The 25,049-nt window shown below is 39.3% G+C and overlaps 1 protein-coding gene across 2 annotated transcripts in view; it reads left to right on the top strand.

Annotated features, from left to right (window-relative positions):
- Positions 1–24,472, top strand: part of LOC306873536 (microtubule-associated serine/threonine-protein kinase 1-like) — a 57,960-nt gene extending 33,488 nt beyond the window's left edge. For both annotated transcript variants that reach the window (XM_079422888.1, XM_079422889.1), the window contains 23 exons: positions 1,900–1,972; positions 3,524–3,681; positions 3,766–3,841; positions 4,035–4,244; positions 5,405–5,506; positions 7,194–7,326; positions 12,395–12,462; positions 12,788–12,864; positions 12,983–13,191; positions 13,304–13,442; positions 16,091–16,223; positions 16,302–16,467; positions 16,717–16,818; positions 17,893–18,015; positions 18,093–18,202; positions 19,764–19,924; positions 20,014–20,273; positions 20,369–20,614; positions 21,392–21,621; positions 21,738–21,860; positions 22,018–22,151; positions 22,249–22,436; positions 22,528–24,472. In XM_079422888.1, the coding sequence (XP_079279014.1) occupies positions 1,900–1,972; positions 3,524–3,681; positions 3,766–3,841; positions 4,035–4,244; positions 5,405–5,506; positions 7,194–7,326; positions 12,395–12,462; positions 12,788–12,864; positions 12,983–13,191; positions 13,304–13,442; positions 16,091–16,223; positions 16,302–16,467; positions 16,717–16,818; positions 17,893–18,015; positions 18,093–18,202; positions 19,764–19,924; positions 20,014–20,273; positions 20,369–20,614; positions 21,392–21,621; positions 21,738–21,860; positions 22,018–22,151; positions 22,249–22,436; positions 22,528–24,257 (4,951 nt within the window). In that variant the 3' untranslated portion in view covers positions 24,258–24,472. The remainder of the gene's footprint in view (positions 1–1,899; positions 1,973–3,523; positions 3,682–3,765; positions 3,842–4,034; positions 4,245–5,404; positions 5,507–7,193; positions 7,327–12,394; positions 12,463–12,787; positions 12,865–12,982; positions 13,192–13,303; positions 13,443–16,090; positions 16,224–16,301; positions 16,468–16,716; positions 16,819–17,892; positions 18,016–18,092; positions 18,203–19,763; positions 19,925–20,013; positions 20,274–20,368; positions 20,615–21,391; positions 21,622–21,737; positions 21,861–22,017; positions 22,152–22,248; positions 22,437–22,527) is intronic.
- The last annotated feature ends 577 nt before the right edge of the window (positions 24,473–25,049 follow it).

The raw sequence follows: 25,049 nt of genomic DNA, 5'->3' as shown, positions 1-25,049 counted from the left end.
TAATTTGATTTTGACACTATCCTGGATTTTCATAATTTCTTGTTTGTTAATCCTGTTTTTTATTTTTTTTATTTGTATTTATTTATTCATTCATTCTTATCATAACAATAATTGCCATATTATTATTATTATTATTATTATTATTATTATTATTATTATTATAAAAGTGTCAATTTTGATTAATTTGATTTGTTCTTGATGAATAAAAGTATCATTTGAAATCTTAAAGAAATCTTACTGATCCCAAATATTTAAATGGTAAAATTCTAAATAAAGATTAATTTTTTGCTTATCCATTCATTCATATCATACAATTATTAGCATAATATTATAATATTTTATTATAATTATTTCTTTAATAAAGCTGTTCATTTAGGTCAGAGAGGTTCTTACTTGTAAAGTCTGCTTTTGCTCTGGTTCAGAGGTTTGGGGAAGTCAAATGTGTCTGTTTGCAAGTAGCAGCAGGAAGGAGATTCTCCAGACGACCGACACACACACATATCTCAACATCATCATTCCCCAGCGCACAACAGCCCGTCACACAGCCGTTTGGCTGAAAGACGAGATTGAGGGACGAGAGGCAGACGATTGATCCGAGCGCTCTTTCCCGTCTGAAACAGCCCTGTCCTGCGAGGGCTAATATTGGATTTAGCCAGTATAAATCTGGTGCAGCGAAATGGTTGCACAGCATGTGTCATCAATCCTGTCCAAAGCACAGAGCAGCTACTCGCAGCAAACACAGGAGCATGAAACATAGTGCTTGACAAAGAAGACACAATCCAGCCCGGAGCAGCAATACATCACAACAAAAGTTTGTGCATGTACACCATCAACAAATAGCCCAGGCTGTCCCTGCTGAGATGCTCTTTTCACTAGGAGGAACCTTTGGTTCTGAGCGCACTGGTTCTGCTTTCTTCTAATCTGGTGGGATGACAGTTTTAATGACCCCACTGGGAACACTGCCTGCACAGAACAGTGCAGAAATGCAACGGTTGCCTAGTAACCACACAAGAATGCCGCCACATGAAACGGACTTATAAACTCTGCCCACAAAGAACTGTGAAAACTGCACTTATTCGCTCATATTTAATGTATTACACAAGAAACATCAAACACATGAGTTTCAAACAGCCAGGCGGGAAGCCCCGCCCCCAATGCACACCATTGGTTGAGCTGATGTTTCTGTTCGCTGCTGCTAGTGGCACTGAAATAACACACTTTACCTTTCATTTATAAACAGAAAGAAAGATTTTAAAAATATATATTTTTGAAGTCTGTTATGCTGATCAAAGCTGCATTTATTTAATTGAAAATACAGTAAAAGCTGTAAAACTGTGAAATATTATTTTAATTTAAAATAACTGTTTTCTATTTGAATATATTTTAAAATGTCATTTATTTCCGTGATCAAATCTGATTTTTCAGCATCATTACTCCAGTCTTCAGTGTCACACGATCATTCTAATATACTGATTTACTGCTCAAAAAACATTTCTGATTATTATCAATGTTGAAAACAGTAGTGCTTAATAATATTTGTGTAAAATGTGAGTTTTTGAAAAACAGAATCGATATCTTTCATACCATTATAAATGTCTTTACTTTAATTTTTAATCAATTTAATGCATCTTTGCATTAAAGGATTTAGTATTAATTTCTTTCATCTACAGACTCACACTGAACTTGTCTATGTTTTAATTTTGCTGTATGCTTTTAATTTTAATGTGGGAGGGACAATGAAACATTTAGCTGAACTTTAGTTTTTAATCATGTACTTTGGTTGAAATGAGCATTAATGATTTCAAATGTATTTTTCACTGATAAGATAAACTCTGAGTAATTCTGTGTAAAATCTGGTACATTTATGGATTCCGAAACTTTTTGTCTCTCTCCGTATAGGGCTGATGGCAGACGCTGGTCTCTGGCCTCTCTTCCCTCCTCTGGATATGGGACCAACACACCCAGCTCAACGGTACAGGACAAACTAACCCATAGAGTGCTGCTGCATTTATATTTTTGACTAAATAGCCACTTAAAGGTGCTGTTACCCAAGACACTGTTATACTCCTCCACCATAAAACACACATGGATATATTAAACAGGGATTAATCAAAATGGATGAGAATGATGAATTTACAAAGAATCATAATGGGTGGAATAACAATGGAGAAATTGTCCATTCTGCCCTTTTATTTGTGATCAAATGCTTTTCATGGTTGAAATAATGGTTAACACTTGGGAAGTGTTCTTGGGTTCATCTGTTTTTTCTTATAAACTCAAGTTGCTTTTGGTCTTTTATTGACTCTAGAGTGACATTTATTTGTGATTAAAGCCAAACTCATTCACTCATTAACACAGGGTAACATCGAGTAGGAGTGAAAATCATTGCCGCAGGCCTGTGTTTCATTTACAATTCACTCCACTCATTTAGGCCGGTAATCTTCTTTTATAAGTCTATCCTGGATTTACTGCACAAGACATGTGGAGCATACACAAATAAATGAAGTTAGACAGATCAAGCGAATTATAAAGCTCGTAAAATGCCTTTGGCTCTGTATATTGAAGCATGCTATATATTCAATGCAACAAAATAGGCTACATAGAAGTTGAAACTTTTACATGACTTTATAAAAACATGTAAAATATATAAGCATTTTCTTACAAAATGAGTTTTTTCCTCATCATTTTGGGTGTCAACACCAGGATTATTATCATTAGCTAAAATAAAAACGCACATGAAATAAAATACAAATACGTAAATAAAAAGAAAAACATAAAATTTTGCATTAAATGCTTAATATATATTATGTCGATAATACATTTTGTATAATTAATAATATATGTATATATAATTAATTTAAATTATTATTTATATATTAGAAATACACAAATAATTACACTTATTTTATTTCAGCTATTCACCAAGGCAACATTTCTCATTTTCATTTCATTTAAGCTCTAAAATCTAAAAAAAGTCAAACTAAATGAAGAAAATTCTATAACTGTATAGACATATTTATAATATTCTAATAAAAAAAGAAACTCTAAATGAAAATAAAGTCTCATTCAAAATATTAACAAAAACTAGAATTATTTTTACTAATTATGCTAAAATAGCACTAATCAACACAAGATTGACATCCTTCAGGATAACAAATGACTGTTATTATCAGATTTTCTAAATGTTTTCATTAATATAAAACACAGCTGTGAATCCTTAATAAAAGTATATATTTTTAGTAGACATAGTAGCAATATTTTTTTAAAAGATACCTATTTACAGTATATTTCTGAAATTTTAATGAGTATGATGTACCAAGGTTTTTGGTGTCATAATTTTGATCAAATAAACAGTAAATCAATCTGTCAATAGCATTCCCTGATTTATTTGTGCAAATATAGTTATTTTCAATTCTAATGGTAACATTGTGAGACATTTTAAATTTTTTTTGTCCCATGTCTTAAAGTATAGACGTGTATCCTGTATGATGTTATTTCTCACCCGGTTGTGTTGTTCCTGTAGTCTTCCAGCTCGTCCCAGGAGCGGCTGCATCAGTTACCGTTCCAGCCCACACTGGACGAGCTGCACTTCCTGTCCAAACACTTTGGCAGCACTGAGAGCATCACTGACGACGACGGCCGGAGATCACCGCATGTGCGGCCGCGCTCGCGGAGTCTGAGGTGCACAATCACACACAAAGCACATTTCAACCAATTTATGCAAAATGTCACTTTTTATGTTCCCCTCTCTGTTTCTCTCTACAGTCCAGGGCGATCACCTTCCTGTTACGACAATGAGATTGTAATGATGAACCATGTTTATAAGGAGCGGTTCCCTAAGGTTAACGAAACACCAACAAACACTTCAGACTAATATTAGATTGCATCTGATATAATATCATTGTGATTGCATCATTTTCTGGAAATATTGACGAGTGTTAATTTTGAACTCTAGTTTGTCTCTCTAACTGAGCTCATATATATCCCCTGTTGTTGAAGGCGTTATTTAAATGCTGTCTATCCCCCTCCTTCAGGCCACGGCTCAGATGGAGGAGCGCTTGGCTGAGTTCATCGAGTCGTACTCTCCTGAGAACGTGCTGCCGCTGGCCGACGGGGTCCTCAGCTTCATCCACCACCAGATCGCAGAGCTGTCCCGAAACTGCCTGACCAAATCTCGTGAAGGCGTCATCACCACCGTCTACTTCTACGAGCTGCAGGAAAACCTGGAGCAGCTGCTGCATGAAGTGAGCATATGTGTGGGCTGGATATGAGTATGTGTGTTTCAGCTAATATGAATTCATATCTCACTTTACTTGACTGGATTATTAAATTGTTTTATTAGTTACATAATATTTCATTAGCTTAATGTTTGTTTGTTTGTTTAAAGAAGTGACCTAGTTAATATCTAGTTAAAACATCATTATAGACTTTTTATTGCATCTCTGATAACTTTTTTTTTTTTTTTTGCTAACATACCAGAAATTTCCAGAATTTCTCTATTGATAAATATTTTTCAGTTAAAATACTTTTTCACTTTTTCCTCAAAACTTGTCAAAAGTATATATAAAATATATACTTTTTTTTTTTATTCCACATCATCAGACATAGCAAAATTCACTTGAAGTTTCAATATTATGGAGGGACAATATTTGTAATTATTTATGTAAATAATTCAATATTTTAATACTTATTTCAATAAATAAACATTCAATATTTTAATAAATAATCATTTTAATAGCATTGATGAGTTGACAACTGTAACACTGCAAATGAAAAATTCAATGTCACATGCTTGTACTCACACGAAAAATCAATCCAAAGGTGATGATAGAAAAAAGTATGCTTATTAATGCTAAATACAATAGACATTTATTAATTTGTTTAGCATTTGAATAATTTTAAGTTATTATTAAGTATTTAATTATGTATTTAAAGATTTTTAAAATTGATTTAATTTGGAGTTATTTGGCCCTCCATACTCTACGGCCATGATCACATCTTTTCTTTAAGCTTCAGATTTTGTAAACAGATTTCTATTTGTCTACAGAAGTAATTTCTAGCATTCTTAGAAATATACATTCAAACTCTTGATTGGCTGTTTTAATTTTCCCCAATAAGTTCTTTCAGAGATCAAAAGTGGCTCTAAACAGGGCTGTCCAAACTCGGTCCTGGAGGGTTTAGCTCCAACCCTAATTAAACACACCTGAAGCAGCTAATCGAGCTCTTACTAGGCATACTACAAGCTTCCATGCAGGTGTGTTGAGGCGAGTTGGAGCTAAACTCTGCAGGACTCTGCCCTCCAGGACTGAGTTTGGACAGCCCTGCTCTAAAAGAATGAAGAATTACTCAAATATTAATCCTTTGTTTTTTTGTTTTTATTTAATGATCTCGTGTTATCTGTCAGGCCTATGAGCGATCAGAGAGCTCTGAGATGACCTTCATCACAGAGCTGGTGAAGAAACTCTTCATCATCATCTCCCGCCCTGCACGACTGCTCGAATGTCTGGTGAGAGTCTCCACACACACACACACACACACTTGACTTGATCTGCCGGTCGCTGGGCTTGGTCGCTTCTTCAGCCTACGTTGTGCAGTTGCCATAACAACTGGCTGATGGGGTCACCAGGGGTCAAGAGAAGAAAGTACATTGTGCTGAAAGGCTTGAGTGTAACAAACCCCTCGACTAGTATTATCAAACAAAAAGGACCCCTGAAAATGTGTCCAGCAGTGCAACCACTGGAACTACGGATCAGTGGATAAATAAATAATATGGATCACCAAATAAAAACGTATGTGGACATGCAATACTGAGTTGAGTCGAGAATTATTTTGGTAACACTTTACAATTAGGCACATCAGTGAGCATATATCGGCATCGACCGATAAGTTTTTCTGTTTGGCCGATGCGTTTGACGGTTTTTGTCAAACTTTTAACTCGTGATTTAAAATTATGCTGTGCTTTATGCATTTTCATGTCATTTTCACTGTGTGCTGTATGTAAAATGAGTGTTACCTTGGCTTTATTCGAAAAAAAATATTATTCTCAATGCACACAAACTTCCCAGAATACTGAGTGCCCTGTTGGTTAAAGTGTTTACTTCCTTTTTAATTATATTTTGATTAAATATTTATTTATTTGTGAAAAATACTTTCATCTGAAGTGTAAGTTATTTTACACATTTATTTTTTAATCCATTTTCAAATGATTTCAAATTTCTTAAATATGAATTAAAATAAATTCAAATTATATCGGACATCGGCCACCCTGCTTTCCAAGATATCGGCATCGGCTGTCAATATCGGTCGACCACTACTTCTAATGCGTCGGTCTTCATAGTGTTGTGATACGTCATATTCACGTAGCAGCAGTGGTGATTAGAGAACGTGCCTGAGAAACAGTTTAGAGAGAGGAAATAAATCTACATATAAAATATTGGTCACTTTCTAAATAATAAAAGTATAGTGCATCTTCTAATAATTATATATATATATAAAATGATTCTTACCGATGCAAATATGTTAGAAACGATGCATCGTATCATTAACTTTTATGTTGGTGCATCAATGCAAATCGGTGAATCTTACCATCCCTAGTGAATATTGGTTAATGCATTAACTAGCATTAACTAATATTGAGCAATAGTATATTATTAATAGTATATTAACGGTTCATTTCAGTCCATTAAACATTGAGATATAATTTTGATTTGAATAATGTATTAGTAAATGGTGAAATCTAAGATTCGTGAATTATTTATTAATTATTATTTAAGTATTTGTCATTGTTTGTTCATGTAAACTAATGGAACCTTATTATAAAGTGTTACCATTATTTTATCTGAATACCTAAATAGAGTATTACAGTTTCCACAAAAATATGAAGCAGCAAATCAGCATATTTGAATGATTTCTTTAGGATCATGTGACACTGAAGACTGGAGTAATGATGCTGAAAATTCAGCTTTGATCACAGGAATAAATTACATTTTAAATTACTTAAAATTCTAATAATGTTTCACAATATTACTGTTTTCCTGTGTTTTTGATTAAATAAATGCAGCCTTGGTGAACAGAAGAAACTTCTTTCAAAAATATTAAGAATTCTACAAACCCCAAACTTTAAAACAGGCATGTATTTGACTGCAGAATGCAGCAACTGACCAAAAAACGACATTATTTGCGTGTTTTTTCAGGAGTTTAACCCTGAAGAGTTCTACCACCTACTGGAGGCAGCAGAAGACCACGCTAAAGAGGGCCAGCTAATGAAAGCAGACATCCCGCGGTACATCATCAGCCAGCTCGGCCTGACCAGAGACCCTCTGGAAGGTGAGAGAGACGAACACCACTGAACATCCTCACACAGCGAGTGCGTTTGTCTCTGGAGGGAAAGAGCGTAGAAAAAGCTGGAGAGAGGGAGGGAAATGTAGGTCATGCTGAGAGACATTGTTGAGATTATGGAGCAGGTTAAGGTGGCGCACAGGCGGTGGGAAGTTTGTATTCCTGCCAAGAATGCAGGGAAATGTGTAAGCACCACTGTGAACCTGGCAAATATCAGCCCGCTCTGAGTAATGGGGCGTTTTATAAAACATACACTAACTCTCTCTCACTGCACAACTAAGCACAACAAAACTTTTTTCAGGCAGAAAATGCACTGAATATCTTTGAATGCCGCTCTCTTTCTCTTCTATCCCAGCTTAATTTACAGATACCGTGCTGCTTGAAAGTTTGTGAACCCTTTTGCATAAATATGATTTGCAAATCATCATCAGATTTTCATATAAGTCCTGAAAGTAGACAAAGAGAACCGAATCAAACAAGTGAGAGAAAAATATTTTCTTTGTCATTTATTTATTGAGAAAAATGATCCAGTGTTACATATCTGTGTGTTGCAAAAGTATGTGAATCTTTGCTTTCAGTATCTGGTGTGACCCCCTTTTGCTGCAGTAACTGAAGGTAAAGTTTCTTGTAAATGCTGATCAGTCCTGCACAATAACATGTAGGAGTTTTAGCCCATTCCTTAGAGCAGAACCACTTAAACTCTGTGATGTTGGTGGAAATGAACTGCTTGCTTAGGTCCTTCCACAACATTTTAATTGGATTAAGGTCTGGGCTTAACCAAAACATTAACTTTGTTCTTCTTTAACCATTCTTTGGTAGAATGACTTGTGTGCTTGAGGTTGTTGACTTGCTGCGTGAATCACGTTCTCTTGAGACTCTGTTCTTAAACAGATGTCCTGAAGTTTTCCTTTAGAGTAATTTGCTGGTATAATTCAGAATTCATTGTTCCATGAATGATGGCAGGCTGTCCTGGCCAAGATGCAGCAAAACAGGCTCAAGCCATGTCTACCACCACCATGTTTCTCAGATGGGATAAGATTCTTAAGCTGGAATGCAGTGTGTTCTTTTCTCCGAACATAATAGCTTCTCGTTTAAACCGATAAGTTCTATTCATCCATTAAACCTTTCTCCAATAGTCCTCTGGCTTGTCCTCATGATCTTTAGCAAGCAATTTTCTTTTTGGAGAACAGTGGCTTTCTCCTTGCAACTCTGCCATGCACACCATGGTTGCTCTGTGTTCTCCTGATGGTGGGCTCATGAACATTAACATTAGCCAACGTGAGAAAGGTCTTTAGTTGCTTAGAAGTTACCCTGGGAACTTTTGCAACCTCCCAGACTATTACATGTTCTGCTTTGGAGTGATCTTTGTTGGTCGACCAATTCTCGGGAAGGTAACAGTGGTCTTGAATTTCCTCCATTTGTACTCAGTCTGTCTGACTGTGGATCTCTTTAGAGATGGTTTTGTAACCTTTTCTAGCCTGATGAGCAACATCAACTCATTATCTGAGGTCCTCAGTAATCTCCTTTGTTTGTGACATGATTCACTTCCACAAACATGATCGGACTTTGATAGATCCCTGTTCTTTGAATAAAACAGGTCACGTACTGATATTTGATAGTTATTGCACTGACTCAAAACACTTCTGCACAGATGGACTCTAATTTCACCTTTAAATGAACTGCTAATCCAAGAGATTCACATTTGCCACTCACAGATATACAATATTGGATCATTTTCCTGAATAAATAAATGACAAAGAAAACATTTTTCTCTCACTTGTTTGATTCTGTTCTCTTTGTCTACTTTCAGGACTTATATGAAAATCTGATGATGTTTTGGGTCATTTTTATGCAGAAATATAGAAAATTCTAAAGGGTTCACAAACTTTCCAGTAGCACTGTATATGTAAGACGTTTTTATGTGAAGTTTCAGCATCTCACCAGCCCTAATTAGTAGCATTGGCTCAACCAATAGCTTTGAGTTTAGGCCATTGACTGACCAATGGCAGACTGAGGTAGCGTTTGAAAAGCAATCATTATTTTTGCTATTCAGTTCAGTGCATCAAATCAGTATATTAGAAAGATTTCTGAAGGATCATGTGACACTGAAGACTGAAGTAATGATGCTGAAAATTCAGCTTTGATCACAGCAATACATTGCATTTTATAATATATTCAAATAGAAAATAGTTATTTTAAATTGTAATAATATTTCATAATTGTACTGTTTTTACTGTATTTTTGATCAAATTAATGCAGAAGTGAGCAGAAGAGACTCTTTTCAAACACATTAAAAAATCTTAATGACCCCCAAACGTTTGAACATTAGTTTATATTATTATTATTATTATTATATATTTAATTTGATTTGACTAGAAATTTGTGGCTATTAATTGTACTAAAAACTTAAGACATGAAAATGTCAAATGTTTCTCAAACAGCACATTTATGTAATTTTATTCCTCAAAGGCCATTACTTATATTGCAATTCAGTTTAGTGACACTAATAGCACAGATATTACACAATTGAATTAAAAATGTAAACAATGAACTTTAATTGAACATTAAACCTCATTTATTTAACTTAATTTCATTGTATTCAATGAGTATAAAATGTATAGCTAATCCTTTTCATTTGGGACTGTATGAATCATTGTTTTTATTGAGTATGATTATGTCCTAATGAGATTTCACAGATTTGTCAGATTGTCATTTATCTGGATGCAGTTTTAAATCTTGCACTGCTCTGCATGTCATCCAGCTTTAGAAACTGCATCCCTTGGAAAACAGATCTCACTCAGGTCACTCAAATCAGGTGTGAAATTGCAAAGCCTCGTTTCAGTCCCCTCTCTTCATTTTCTGGCTGCACAAGATGAAATGAAGTTTAAAATCCCAGACGTGTTGAAGATGTTATTTTCTATATGGCGGTTTATTGAACTCAGATAAGAGTCTGACAAAGAAAGTGCCGTTTTAATTGCTGCTTTAGAGCTTGTTTGTGTTTATTTATATCACAGTCTTTATTTAGATTAGAGATGCTTCAATTTTCTCTCTAGAATGGATGGTTGCTGTGGCGACTGGAGGTGTTGTTTTTAGACTCGATTAGGCAATATGCTGATTAATTGCTCATAGACAGGCAGATGGCTAATTATTTAGGAATGTTAGATAACTCTTCATTTGTTGAGAGTGATGAATTGTTAAAGTTTTGGGCACATATACAGTATATGTTTTGAACAGTAGTATATTTTATTATTTATAATATATGCATTACTGCCAGGATTGTGGACTGTTTTTGTTGTGTTTTTGCTCCTCATGTGTTCCCTGTGACCCAGTTTCTCCCTCATGTTGATTGTTAATTTGATTCCAGGTGTGTCTCGTCTTCCCCAATTATCCTGTGTATATAAGCCTGTCCATTTAGTTAGTGTTTGTCGGTCCTAAATGTCTATACATGTGTTCCTATGTCTCCTACGTTCCCTGTGTACCCTTTTGGACATTGAATTGCTTGTCTCCTCGTTCTGTGATTTCCTGACTTCGTGTGAAGTGTGACAGAAAGACCAACCTACAAAGAGTTACCTCTGCGTCTACCCTCCATTTTGTTTTCCGTTTTCCCTCAGTGTTTTTCTTTCCGTTGTGCCCCATGGATCCCCTCTTCCGGCCCAAATTCCTCCTCCTCCTGCTGGAGCAGGGGGACCGATCTCTCGAGGACCATACACGACTGTTCCTGATGTTAGCTAATGGCACCAGCTACCCGGACGATGCGCTCTGCGCATTCTATGATGCAAGCCTGAACACCGCGTACAGAGTGCTGCCGTCCAAGGATGGTCCTCAAGAGGATTTCGCCGCCTTCGTGGAGTGGACTTGCCAGGTCCACTCCAGACCCGGAGCCCAGCCCACCATCTCCCCGCGGTGCGGAGCATCAGCCCGAGCCCACTGATGGCGGAGAGCCATTTCCCGCCGTGATCTGCAAGCCAGCGCAAAGCCGAGCAACTGAGCGGAAGATCGTCCCGGAAGTTGAGCCCAACACGTCAGATCAGGTGCGAGAGCCGGCGACAGTGCCCATCACGAGGGAGCAAGCCGTGGATGGTGTGAGCGCGGAGTGGAGCTCCGCCCCCTGCACCGCAGCTGAGGGTGAGCTGATGATGCATCTGGGACTGCTGGAAGAAGAGAGGGCTTCCGATCCTCCAGTGCCCGCTCCTCGAGAATGCCTGCCCTCCCACCAACCCGCTCCTGCCTCCTCCACCGCTGTCGTCTGGCAGCTCGCCCTCAGCCCCCTATCTGTACGGTGCGAGCCCCGCGTGTCTGCCATCCTCCAGCGTCGCCGGGGCTGGAGTATTCCTCACCTCCGCCTCCAGCCTCCGAGGCCCGGACTCCACCTCGGCCCGTAGACCCAGCGGCTCCACCTCGGCTCCTAGCTCCACCGTCACCCGTTGATCCACCAGCTCCACCGGGCTCCCTCGTCCCTCCGGCTCCGCCTTGGTCGGTCTTCAACCCGCCATCGCCTAGGGACTCCTCTCCTCTGGCTGTGCCTCGTCGCTCCGTCCCACTGGCTCCGTTGGGCTCCTTCCTCCCTTCAGATCCACTTGGTTCCTCAGTCGCTCCGGCTCCACCACGGATCTCCGGACTTCCGCCTTGGTTGCCAGAGCCCTCAGCTCCACCCTGGCCCCCCGGATCCTCGGCATCCCCCTGGCTCGTTGGCTCTCTGCCTCGGGCTCCTCCACCACCTCCTCCGTGGCCGTTGGTCGGCCCCCTTGAGTCGGCGGCCTTCCCTCCTCCATGGCTCCTCCCTCCGTCGGCTCCACCGCGGGCCATCATCATGCCTGTGGCCTGGGTCATGGGCCATGTGCGCCTCCTGCTCTGGGTCCCTCCTGTCTCTTCCCTGGGTCCTCATTCCTTCATTGGCCCACTCCCGGGGATTCTTCCTCCTCCTTAGTGCCTGCCCACCCCTCCCCTCTTGTCAAACATCTCAAACAACACATTTATGTAATTTTTTTTTCCTCAATGGCATTGCATGTTTATTGTATAGTAAAATTTATTAACCAAACATGATCCTTGCATGCAGAAATGGGGAATTTGGAGAGTTATGACAGCGAGGGACCCCACACGCCGGAGATGGACGACTCTGCTGAAGTGAGTGTATTAGTATAATCAAGTGTAAATTGTTTTGTAATAACCCAAAAAATTGCAAAGATTGCAACTTTTGCCTGCTAGTTATTTAAGAGGAAAAAAGGGGCGAAAAAACTTAACAAGATGCGTTATATAAGCCTGCAATTTTCTCACTCTTTAACATGGAAACTTATTTGTAATGAAGGACCAAACAAACTCTCACAGCACAACTGCAGCGGCAGGGATTCAGGATAAAAGTGGTTTTGAATTGAAACGGCATAGGGAGTGAAATTATACTCCAGTCGATATATTTCTCCTGTACTGAATCTTTTATCTGGCTTTCTCTCAGGGGAAGCTCAAAGCCATCAAACCGCCCTGTGAATCAGACTTCCAAACTATCAAACTCATCAGCAACGGAGCGTATGGGTGAGAATATCACTATTCACTCTCAAATTACTCTGAAATGACTCAAAACCTATGTGTAAATATGGATAAACCAGACCTCTCTCTCTCTCGCTCTCTCTCTCACTCGTTTTGATCACAGAGCTGTGTATTTAGTCAGACACAGAGAGATGCGGCAGCGCTTTGCTATGAAGAAGATCAACAAACAAAACCTGATCCTGCGGAACCAGATCCAGCAGGCATTCGTGGAGCGGGACATCCTGACCTTCGCCGAGAACCCCTTCGTGGTCAGCATGTTCTGCTCTTTTGAGACACGCCGTCACCTGTGTATGGTTATGGAGTATGTGGAGGGTAAAGCATGAGACACTCAATGATTCAATCCTAATTTGTACACGCAAGTCAGATTTTAGTCATTTTACAGCCAATTATTTTTATAATTCAACCACTTTATTTTTTTGTTTAGGTGGTGACTGTGCAACCCTGTTGAAAAATATCGGAGCCCTTCCTGTGGAAATGGCCCGGATGTACTTTGCTGAAACAGTTTTAGCGCTGGAGTACATTCATAATTATGGCATCGTACACCGAGACCTGAAACCAGACAAGTAAGTCAGAGCCCCCTGCTGGACTGGAGGTCATCTGTCAAATAGAATAGGGAAAGAAGAGTCAGTATAACAACAAAATTGATCAAGTATTTATAAAGTACATTTGGAAACAACATAAACTGATCCAAAGCGCTGTATAATATAGAAAAAAAATCTATACTGCAAAAGTATCTTTTACACATTTCCAAATATCCCACGTAGAGTTTACTATATAGAGTGCAATAGTTCCCGTCCAATCCTTCAGCGGCATTAGTATTTTTCCCCATTTATTTTTCTCAGGGATTTTTTTATAGTCTTTGTTTAAGAGTGTTTAAACCAGGAACCAAACAAACATCAAGGTGAATCACAACATTACAAACTTTGATTTCAGACAAAAACTTATTTGAAAATCAGAAACAAAGAAAAATGTAAGACCTGAGTGCTTGTGGCCTTAATAAGTGAAAGAACCACTGCATTTAGAATGACATAATTGAATTAACAAAAGATGATTATAAACCTTCTGATTTTAAGATATTGATTGTGTATGTAAAAACTAAATATTTTAAGTTTCACAAGTTTGTGTGCCCATATAATCTTATATAAGGCCTCAGAGAGACTATTCTACTCGAGCTCCGATAGCCCCCCTATAGGCTGAAGGATAAATTAAATTAATATGCATAAAGGGGAACTTTATGTTCTTTTATGTTTTATGTAACTTATGTTCTTTTATGCATAAAGAACTAACAGCGGAAGTGGTAAGAAGCTGTTTTTATACTTGGATATTAATTGTAAGATTAGATGGGCGTACTCCTCCCGAAATTGTTAATAACTTTACTCTGTGTAAAATATGCATATATATCAGGCATCCTCAAATCTGTCCCACTCCTGCAGAGTTTAGCTCTAACCCATAATCAAACACACCTGAGCATGCTAATCAGAGTCTTCAAGATCATTAGAAAATCACAGGTAGGTGAGTTTGATCAGTGTTGGAGCTAAACTCTGCAGCAGATTGGCCCTCCAGGGAAAGATTTGAGGAACCCTGATATATATATTGTATATACACACACACACACACACACACACAGTATATATATACACACACATGATTTGTTTGTCTCAGTCTTCTGATTGGTGGAGATTTTTCTGCAGAATCATGGGTAATGCAGTTCTTCACTAGAAATTCTGTTAAACATGATTATTTAAAGTAAATATTTGAAACGATGTGAACTAATGGGTTCAACTATACCATGTACCATCGATCAGTGGTGTAACGTAACTTAGTAAAAATACTTCGTTACAGTACTTAAGTATGTTTTGGGAATATCTGTACTTTACTTGAATTTTTACTCCCATACATTTCCCCAAAGCATATTCGTTACTTACTACAAAATAGTCAGAGGTCAGAAGAGCACGGACTGCAGGAAAGCAGGTTTGACGAATCCGTGGTCTGGCGCTTGCAAGTTAGACTCCTAAAAACACCTCTGCTCATGTGCATGCAACTGTGGATGATTTAATTTTCACTGAATAATTTTCTCAACAAATTCGTTCAAAAAGCTGATTCATTCAATGAGTAAGCACAGTCCATTGCTCGGAGACGCAACACATTGCTGTGATCTTTGTTTGGAACTATTTTTGTTGGCAAAATTGAGCAAAGCCAAGCAATGTGTCTAAAATAGTCATCATGCTGATATCTGCAGAAAAACAGTACACTTTGAGTGATTTATAGATTAAGTTAACTAGTCTATATTAAATTATATAAATATAAAAAGCATACAGAAGCATTTTTGCTGTCTACAATTTAGAATGCCTGGAATTCTGAGTTTTAATAGACTAATAAATCAACGTTCGTGCACTCTGTGTGATTTGGTGATATAGCCTACTTGATAATGTCAGAACGCACATCATTACAACAACACTTACCATATTATCACAGAAGATATACTGTATATCGCACACCCCAGACTCGACTTGAGTGGAAAATGAAATCATCCGCGGTTGTGCACATGAGCAGAGGTGTTTTGCAAGCGCCAGACCATGGATTCGTCAAACCTGCTTTCCTGCAGTCCGTGCTCTTCTGACCTCTGACTATTTTGTTGAAAGTAACGAATACGCTTCGGGGAAATGTAGTGGAGTAAAAGTTGGCTGAAATATAAAAACTCAAGTAAAGTACAGATACTCCTAAAACATACTTAAGTACTGTAACGAAGTTCGTTACATTACACCACTGTACTTAAGTATGGCTTTCAGGTACACTTTATACACCACTGCCATTGATTAACAAATTTGTAGCTTATGGTAGGTCTGTCTTTAACAGTTTTGACACAATCTGCTTGTTGCAATTCTCTAATTGGTGGGGATTTCTCTGCAGAATCATAGGTAATGTAGTTTTTCACCTGGAATTCTGCTGTTAAATATGAGTATTTAAAAAATACGTTGAAATAATGAAGTCTGATGGCTTCAACAATATTGATTAAAACGCAGTTCACAATAAGTCTGTCTGTAATGGTTTATAAGTTATCATTAGAAATAAATTCCCCTATAGATAAAATAATGGGATTTTTACTTCGGGAATCCGACTGTTGCTCTCTATTACTAGGTGTAAAGCAGATGATCTCATCTTGTCATCTATTTTTGAAACAAACTCACGGCTCACTGTTCTTCTTTCACAGTCTGTTAATCACATCGATGGGCCACATTAAGCTGACGGATTTTGGCCTGTCAAAGATGGGGCTCATGAATCTCACCACTAACCTGTATGAGGGACACATCGAGAAGGACGCCAGGGAGTTCCTGGACAAACAGGTAAGGACACAGGCCTGTCGTTTGGTGATCGGTTCACATAGCAGGTGTAAACCAGATGGGATTGTCTCTCTGTCGCAGGTGTGTGGCACACCGGAGTATATCGCCCCGGAGGTCATTCTCAGGCAGGGCTATGGGAAACCAGTGGACTGGTGGGCCATGGGCATCATCCTCTACGAATTCCTAGTGGGCTGCGTGCCATTCTTTGGAGACACGCCTGAAGAGCTCTTTGGTCAGGTGATCACAGGTGAGTCTGAATCTTGAGGTGAATCCTGATCGCACTTCATCATGTTCCAGCGCATCGGAGCTTCAAAGCAACACCTGAGCTAATATTAGCAGCAGCGGCGTTGATGAGTGCAAAAGCAAACACATTCTTCTCCTCCAGAAACCCTTTCCAATGTGCTCCATTTTTCTCAAAGCTTTGTAATTCCATACACTGAAATGTGATGAAGAGCTTCAGTGCTGCCAACATATTTCTGTGTGTGTGTTTGTGTAGATGATATTGAGTGGCCTGTGGGAGACGAGGCGCTGCCTAGTGAAGCTCAGAGCCTGATTTCCGCCCTGCTGCAAACCAGCCCACTAGTGCGACTGGGCACAGGTACACATCCACCAGTTTCACACACTTAAGTCAAGACAACATAAGCTCAGATTGGACATTTTGACTTGAATAAATATTCTTGGTCTTACTGTGAAGTGTGAGCAATTCATCTGTGCATTCTATTTCTTTTTTTTTATAGAATTTCATGTCTTGTTTTTAGTATTACTGTTCAAAAGTGTTGGGTCATTAAGATTTTTTTTTTGTCAAAGCTGAATTTATTTGATCAAATGCAGTAAGAACAGTAATATTATGAAATATGATTACAATTTCAAATAACTGTTTTCTGTTTGAATATATTTTAAAATGTAATTTATTCTTGTAATGCAAAGCTGAATTTTCGGCATCATTACTCCAGTCTTCAGTGTCACATGATCCTTCAGAAATCAATCTAATTTGCTGCTCAAGCCCAAACATTTCTTATTACTAATGTTGCAAACAGTTGTGCTTAATATTTTTGTGGAAACTGTGACTTTTTTTCAGAATACTTTAATAAATACAAAGAACCACATTTATTTAAAATAGAAATGTTTTGTGACATTATCAATGATTTTAGTGTAACTTTTGACCAGTTTAATGTATCCTTAATAAAAGTATTGTTTTTTTGGGGTTTTTTTTTTCTTAAATGGTGTATATTGTTGTTTAATAAAGAAAATCTAATTTGTTTTATGTCATGAAATTTGCTGTTTTCTATACAATTAAAATAAAGGGAAATGGAAGTTGTCACGCTCCAAAAACAACCTTTTTTTATATATATAAATGTAATGTAACTGCTAAAAATGTTTCCCTTCACAATAGTCTAATTTGTGTTTGTATATATTCAGACTTGCCATGACTCCATATTTGAATTCGTGCCAAACTTTAGAAGATTAAAGTCACTTGGACAAATTTTATAGTGTTTTTCATCTATTTACAACCCCAGTCCCTGTTTATTTTTTTGAACTGTATGGAAAACCGTTGCTTGAACATTCTGTCATATTAGGATAATTTGCACCATAATGCATGGCCACAACACCTTGTCTTACCAGGATTGCGTATTTATCTGTTTGTCTATAAATGTACTACTCTTGTAAACAGGTGGAGCGTTTGAAGTGAAGCAGCACTCGTTTTTCACTGGATTGGACTGGAATGGTTTACTCCGACAGAAGGCCGAGTTCATCCCTCATCTAGAGTCTGAGGAGGACACCAGCTATTTCGACAGTGAGGACACTCACATTTTCTTCTTAGTCTGCCCATGATCACCATCTCTCTATCTCTGATCATCATCTCTGTTTCAGCGCGGTCTGAGCGTTATCAGCACATCAACTCCTATGATGAGGACGACACCAACGACGATGAGCCGGTAGAGATAAGACAGTTCTCCTCCTGCTCGCCGCGCTTCAGCAAGGTCAGTCTGACACATGGCTGCATCCATATTTCAAGCTTTTTTTCCAAGAAACACTCTTGAATGTGTAAACCGACACATTAACACTCATCCTTTTTATCGGTCTTTTATTGAATTTTTCATGGTCCATCAAGGTCACATTGCATCCACTAGGGGATACCAGGCCTAGTTTTTACCCCAGTGATTGTTTATTTTTGTATTGACACAAACATTAATGCATTCATGTTCCATGAAAATATTTTGTAAATTTTCTACCGTAAATATATCAAAACTTAATTTGATTAGTAATATGCATTGCTAACAACTTTATTTGGACAACTTTAAAGGCGATCTTCTCAATATTTTGATCTTTTTGGACCCTCAGATTCAAATAGTTGTATCTCGGCTAAATATTGTCCTATCATAACAAACCATACATCACCTGAAATCTGATAAATAAGCTTTCCATTGATGTATAAATCTCAATTTAATTGACCCTTATGACTGGTTTTGTGGTCCAGGGTCATATTTGTGCAATTAAATGCTTAATTTAAAAGCTTATAGTTGCTGACATGTGACAACTAGCCCCAGTCTGTTCTACACATCCACTGAAAAGACTGTACCGGTTAAACAAACACTTTTGTTTCTTTATCTCTTCTTCCAGTTCATATACTCCGTATAAACATTATTTTCCTGGAAATGGCAGGAATCTTAATGTGTGTGTTTTTAACGTAGGTGATTCATTAAAAAAACACTTGCATGAAGCAGTGGCCTTCAGATAAGCACACACTTGCACGCTTGCATAATAAACATTCTCTGATCTTCGTCGGTGTGGATGTGCTGAGGGTTCTTCTCAAGACATGCGACGCTCTTCAGCACCACTTGCTGAACAAAGACCTTGGATTATATAAACACGAAGACAAACGCAATTATGCAAACAGCAAAATGACTGGATGAAAAAGAACATTTCAAGCACTAAAATAACAAAAGAAACACCATAACGCATCATATACATTATCGTTCAAATATTTGTCAATTTTTTTAAATGTTTTTGACCGATACAGTAAAACAGTGATTTTATTAAACATTATTACAAATAAAAAATATATTTTTTAATTTAAATATATAATTTCAAGTGTAATTTATTCCTGTGATGCAAAACTGAATCTTAGCATCATTACTCCAGTCTCCAGTGTCACGTGATCATTCAGAAATCATTCTAATATACTGATTTGCTGCTCAAGAAGCAATTCTTATGATTATCAGTGTTGAAAACAGTTGTGCTGCTTAATATTTTAGTGAAAACATTGATACAATTTTTCTGGATTTTTTTTTTTATTAATGAAAAAAAAAAAAAAACTGCATTTATTTGAAATGGGCATCTTTTGTAACATTATGAATGTCTTTACTGCCACTGACAACTTGAACCATAGTGTAAGTAGTTCACATGACAAAATTCAAAGACAAGGCAATTGTATGGCTTCAGAATGCTTATTTTGAAGATTACTGTTCAAGACTTACAAACCTTTACACCATACGCAAGGTGTAAATGAAGCATCCTTTGGCATTGCTCTTTGCCTTTCAGGTGTATAGCAGCATGGAGCACCTGTCCCAGCTGGAGCAGAAGACCCCTGTAGTGACCCGTCGAGAGCACAAAGGTCGCCGCGATGACAAGATGGCCAAGCGGGAGAGTCTAGGAAGCTTCACTATGAGGGACAAGAGCTGGAGGACGGGCTCACCTGAGATGTACGTTTGAATATATTCGTATGTCACTGCATATGAAGATACTTTATAAAAATTACCATATTTTAACATTTTCTTTTTTATTTACACAGGAAGCGTCTATCATACTCTGAGTCTCTGTATATGGAGGGAGATTGCAGTCCTCCGATGGGTGCCCGGCGTCGTTTTTCAGCCCTAATGGACACGCACCGGTTTGCCGCTCCTCAAGAGGGCAATGGAGAGCTCTCTGAAAAACAGGGTGCTGTTAAAACCCTGGGATCATCATTAGAGGGAGCCATTGCTCCACCATCGTCCAGTGCTAATGAACTGAGGAATGGTGCGAAGGAAGTGATGTCAGCCAGTAAAGGCCCAGGTGTGTTGAAAACAAAAATTGAAAAAAATGTATGTATAGACTAATTAGACTGAGTTTCTAATCAGACATTTTTTCTGTGTATGTAAATTTGGCAGACAAGCCATTGAGACCAGGTGAGATATCAGCACCCCAGGCCATACCATCTACAGGAGCCGTTGCAGTGGTCGGTAGGGACGTGGTCATGGGTGACACTGTCGGACAGCGAGCGACGAAGGATCTGGTGCTTCGGCAAGCACGTCATCAGCAGCTGTCAAGCGATGGGGAGAAACGCAGCTCACGTCCTGGCAACAAGGTCATCAAATCTGCATCTGCCACCGCTTTGTCTGTCATCATACCTGGAGGTACAGTTCAGCCTTCATGAAAAGAATCATTTTCACTCCAATTCTCATTACTGAAAAAAAAGTTCATTAAAAGATTAGTTCACTTCTAGAATAACAATTTCCTGATAATTTACTCACGCTCATGTCATCCAAGATGTTCATGTCTTTCTTTTTTCAGCAGAAAAGAAATTAAGGTTTTTGAGGAAAACATTCCAGGATTTTTCTCCATATAGTGGACTTCAATGGGTTGAAGGTCCAAATTGTAGTTTCAGTGCAGCTTCAAAAGGCTCTACAAGATCCCAGCTGAGGTATAAGGGTCTTATCTAGCCAAATAATCGGTCATTTTCTAAAAATACAAATTTTATATACATTTTAACCCCAAATGCTATTAACTTGTGTATATACTTGTATATAAATGTATATACTTTTCAAAAGGTATATAAATATTTATTTTTAGAAAATGAAAAATTGTTTCACTAGATAAGACCCTTATTCCTCAGATGGGATCGTGTAGAGACCTTTGAAGCTGCATTGAAACTGGACTTCAATGGGAACCAACAGGTTGAAGGTCCAAATTGCACTTTATGGAGAAAAATGAAATGTTTTCCTCAAAAACCTTAATTTCTATTTGACTGAAGAAAGAAAGACATGAACATCTTGGATGAAATGGGGATAAGTAAATTATCAGGGAATTTTTATTCTGGAAGTGAACTAATCCTTTAATTTTCTTAATTGCTATACAAATAATGCCAAGAGCAGAAAAAATGATAATATGTTGATTGACTTATCAATATCTAGTTGAGCAGCACGGTAGCTCTCCACTGGCCAGTCCAATGTCCCCAATCTCTCTTTCATCCAACCCCTCATCGCGAGACTCCTCTCCCAGCCGTGATTACTGCCCTGCAGTAACAGTTCTTCGTTCACCAATTACCATCCACCGCTCTGGCAAAAAGTATGGGTTCACTCTCCGTGCCATTCGGGTCTACATGGGAGACACTGACGTCTACAGTGTGCACCACATAGTCTGGGTGAGACAGCAACACAGCATGAGAAAAAGTTGATTGAGTATGGAACAGTTATGCAGCAATAGTTTTATTGAAGCTTTGTTGGGTTAATTAGTGTTTCTGTCCTTAACCAATCACAGCATGTGGAGGACGGAGGCCCTGCTCAGGAGGGTGGACTATGTGCTGGTGACCTCATCACTCATGTCAATGGTGAATCTGTGCATGGTTTGGTCCATACCGAGGTGGTAGAGCTTATACTTAAGGTGAGACGTAAGATGTTCTCATCAGCAAGGCAAAAATTGTACTGTAAGATTTACTGCATAGCTAAGAAATGACACACCTCTCCTCAGGAATCCATATGATCTGAGATGATAAATGTTCAAACAGTCGTATGTGTTTCTTTGCTTTTAATTTGTTCAGAGTGGAAACAAGGTGACTGTGACCACAACGCCTTTTGAGAACACATCCATTAAAGTGGGACCGGCACGCAAGTCCAGTTACAAGTCCAAGATGGCTAGACGCAGTAAGAGGACAGTCAAAGAGGGACAGGAAAGGTACAATGTGCCTCCAGTTGTGAAGACTGTCCGTATAAAGAATATCTTTTTTCTTACCCCATCTGTTTCTCTCTTTTTCTTCCATGATTATTCACAGTAAGAGGCGTGGGTCTTTGTTCCGCAAAATAACTAAGCAATCCAACCTGCTGCACACAAGCCGTAGCCTGTCATCTTTGAACCGGTCCCTGTCGTCCAGCGACAGTCTTCCTGGCTCTCCAACACACAGCCTGTCCGGTCACTCCCCTACCCAGAGCTACCGCTCAACCCCTGAGTCATCCCACCTTGGTGAGTAGATCAAAGCATATTTTGTGATATAAAAAGTAAAACCAACAACTAAAAAGTTTAATGGACACATTCATTGATATTCCTGACACAGGTGCCTCCTCCCAGAGCAGTTCTCCTGCCTCCAGTACCCCAAATTCCCCCGCAACAACCCAGCACATGAGACCAAGCTCCCTGCACGGACTTTCCCCCAAACTACACCGCCAATACCGTTCAGCACGCTGCAAGTCAGCGGGCAACATTCCTTTGTCTCCATTGGCTCATACACCATCCCCAACTCAGTCCTCACCACCTCCTTTGCCTGGGCACACAGTCGGAAGCTCCAACACTACCCAAACCTTTCCTGCTAAACTACACTCATCCCCGCCAATCATAAGGCCTAGACCCAAGAGTGCCGAGCCACCCAGATCACCGCTACTCAAAAGAGTGCAGTCAGCAGAGAAACTCGGGTCACCGCTTTCATCTTCATCCGAGAAGAAAGGTGGGATCGGGGTGATGAGGAAGCACAGTTTGGAAGTCGGACATTCGGATTATCGTAAGGATGGTTTCCACTGTGAGCTTGGCCTCCAGAGCTTGGTGGAAATTGAGGGTGAGAATCTGGCATCTGTCCCAACAACTTCTCCTTCACCCACCCAACCGACCCCATCACCGCCTGAAACGGGCGTTTTTAAGCCAGTAAGGAAGCTTGGCAGGCAGGAGTCACCTTTGAGTAGAGATGCTTTGCTTGCTGGAAGAGAAAGGGATCGAGACAAGGAGAGGATGGGTGAACCAAGTCATGCAAGTGAGCCTAAACCAGGGGCGGTCAAAGAAACACTCCCTCCTGGTGGCATTACTCCACCTGGAAGTAAGAAATCTCCAGGTGTTGAAGCATCTCAGCGGCCTCCTTCCACTCTACAGGAAATTTGCCTAGCTAAGACTCAGACTTGGCAGCCTCCATTAACCAAGTCTTCTCCGGTAGCATCAGAGTCCAAGCCTAGTGTAGTCGCCTCCATTCTGTCTCCCCTGACCACAGCGTCTTCCCCATCTGCCAAAACAACAGACCCAAGTTTCGTCAAGGAAGTGGGAAAGGATAACCAAGGAAGTCTTACAAAAGTTGCCCAAAGCCAGGCAATAGGAACCACTAAGCCTTCATGCTCTGCAAGTGCATCAGGCGTTATCAGCAAAGACTTGTCGGAGAAGGAAGGGGGAAAGGATACTGGGAAGAAAGAGGTGAAACCAGAATTTGGGAAGACCTCAGTTTCAGTCAAGCCAAGTATGCCATGCAGTGCTCCTGGGAAGACATCAAGCACAGAGGTAACCAAAGCCAGTAAGGGACCAGGTGACGGAGAGGGTCTCAAAAAGAGCATCTTAGATTCCCATACCAGAACTTTAGATGTCAGGGCGAGGACTGCTCCATCCAAAGGGGTCGTCCCATCTCACCCACCCCAGGCGCAGTGCTCTGCTTTGGGAAAACTTAGGCAGGACAAGGGCTTATCTCCGGTCAGCTGTTACCGGGGAACATTGGATTGGGAGGACAAATGTCTCTTGGAGATTGTTGAGGAACACTCTCCCTCTCCCACTCCTTCTCCAACTGGAGTGCCTCCTGATCTGCCCAAAACTCAACTTCAGTCTCCTGGTGAGAAATCTGGTTCGGCTACACAGTTGACAAGCACAGGGAAATCTATAGGGCCTGTTAAAGGTGGAACTCAGGAGGGGCCCAAGGCCAAAGATACCACCAAATCTTTGGAGGTCACCCAGGCATGTGCACCAGGAAGACCTGATCCTGCTTCTGGGAGTAGACCAACTTCTAAAGAAGTTGGTCAGAGTCCACCTCCCTGCAGGTGAAGACTGTCATTACTCCTAAGAATGGCTCTTGATCGTGTGCTATTTGGAAAAATAATTGCCTTTTATTAAGGGTTTAACGGAATTCAATGTTTTCAAGCACTTAGAAATTTAGGGGCATTCCAGCCAGTGAAAAAAGGACTAAATCATATTACGCTGAACAAAGGACTCCAAGGTTATTTAAAGGCTGTTATTAATTGTACACGCAGAGCTGCATCAAAAAAAAAAAAAAAAAAGTATAGATGTATTATATTAGAATGTGTGTTGGGTGTTTGTGTGTGCGAGGAGGTGAATGGGTGCATGTTTTGTGGTGCTTGTGCTGCAAGGTGAAATATCGACAAGTGCAAAGTGCTTTAACAGATCAAACAATGCTGAATACTGTGAACACCAAAACAATGTTCCTACTTTTTCTAAGGTGACCAAACCATAATTTCCTTAAACACAAAAACTTAAAAGAATTTGCTCAAGGTAACAAGTTTTTGGCATAGAACATAATCAAGGACACCTTGCTTCCATTGCTGTATTTTTTTTTTTTTTAGCTTGTTACATGATTCAGGAGTTTCTAATCAGGTTTAGCATATCCATTAATAGTTAGTGCATACTGCTTTAGCCATGAGGAGAATGTCGGCACCAATAGCCTTGTGGGCAGTGCACCGACATGTATTGCCATTGAGCTTCGGGGTTTCCCGAGTTTGAATCCCAGCCCGTGGACTTTTCCCGATTTCCCCCCCTTCCTGTCCTCTTCCTGTCCTATCTAAATAAAAGGCATAATGCCAAAAAAACAAAGCCATGAGG

The sequence above is a fragment of the Barbus barbus genome, assembly GCF_936440315.1.
Source record: "Barbus barbus genome assembly, chromosome: 8".
In the NCBI taxonomy this organism is placed as follows: Eukaryota; Metazoa; Chordata; class Actinopteri; order Cypriniformes; family Cyprinidae; genus Barbus; species Barbus barbus.
Note: the sequence above shows the minus strand (reverse complement) of the source record. Positions and strands in the feature narration are given on the sequence as shown.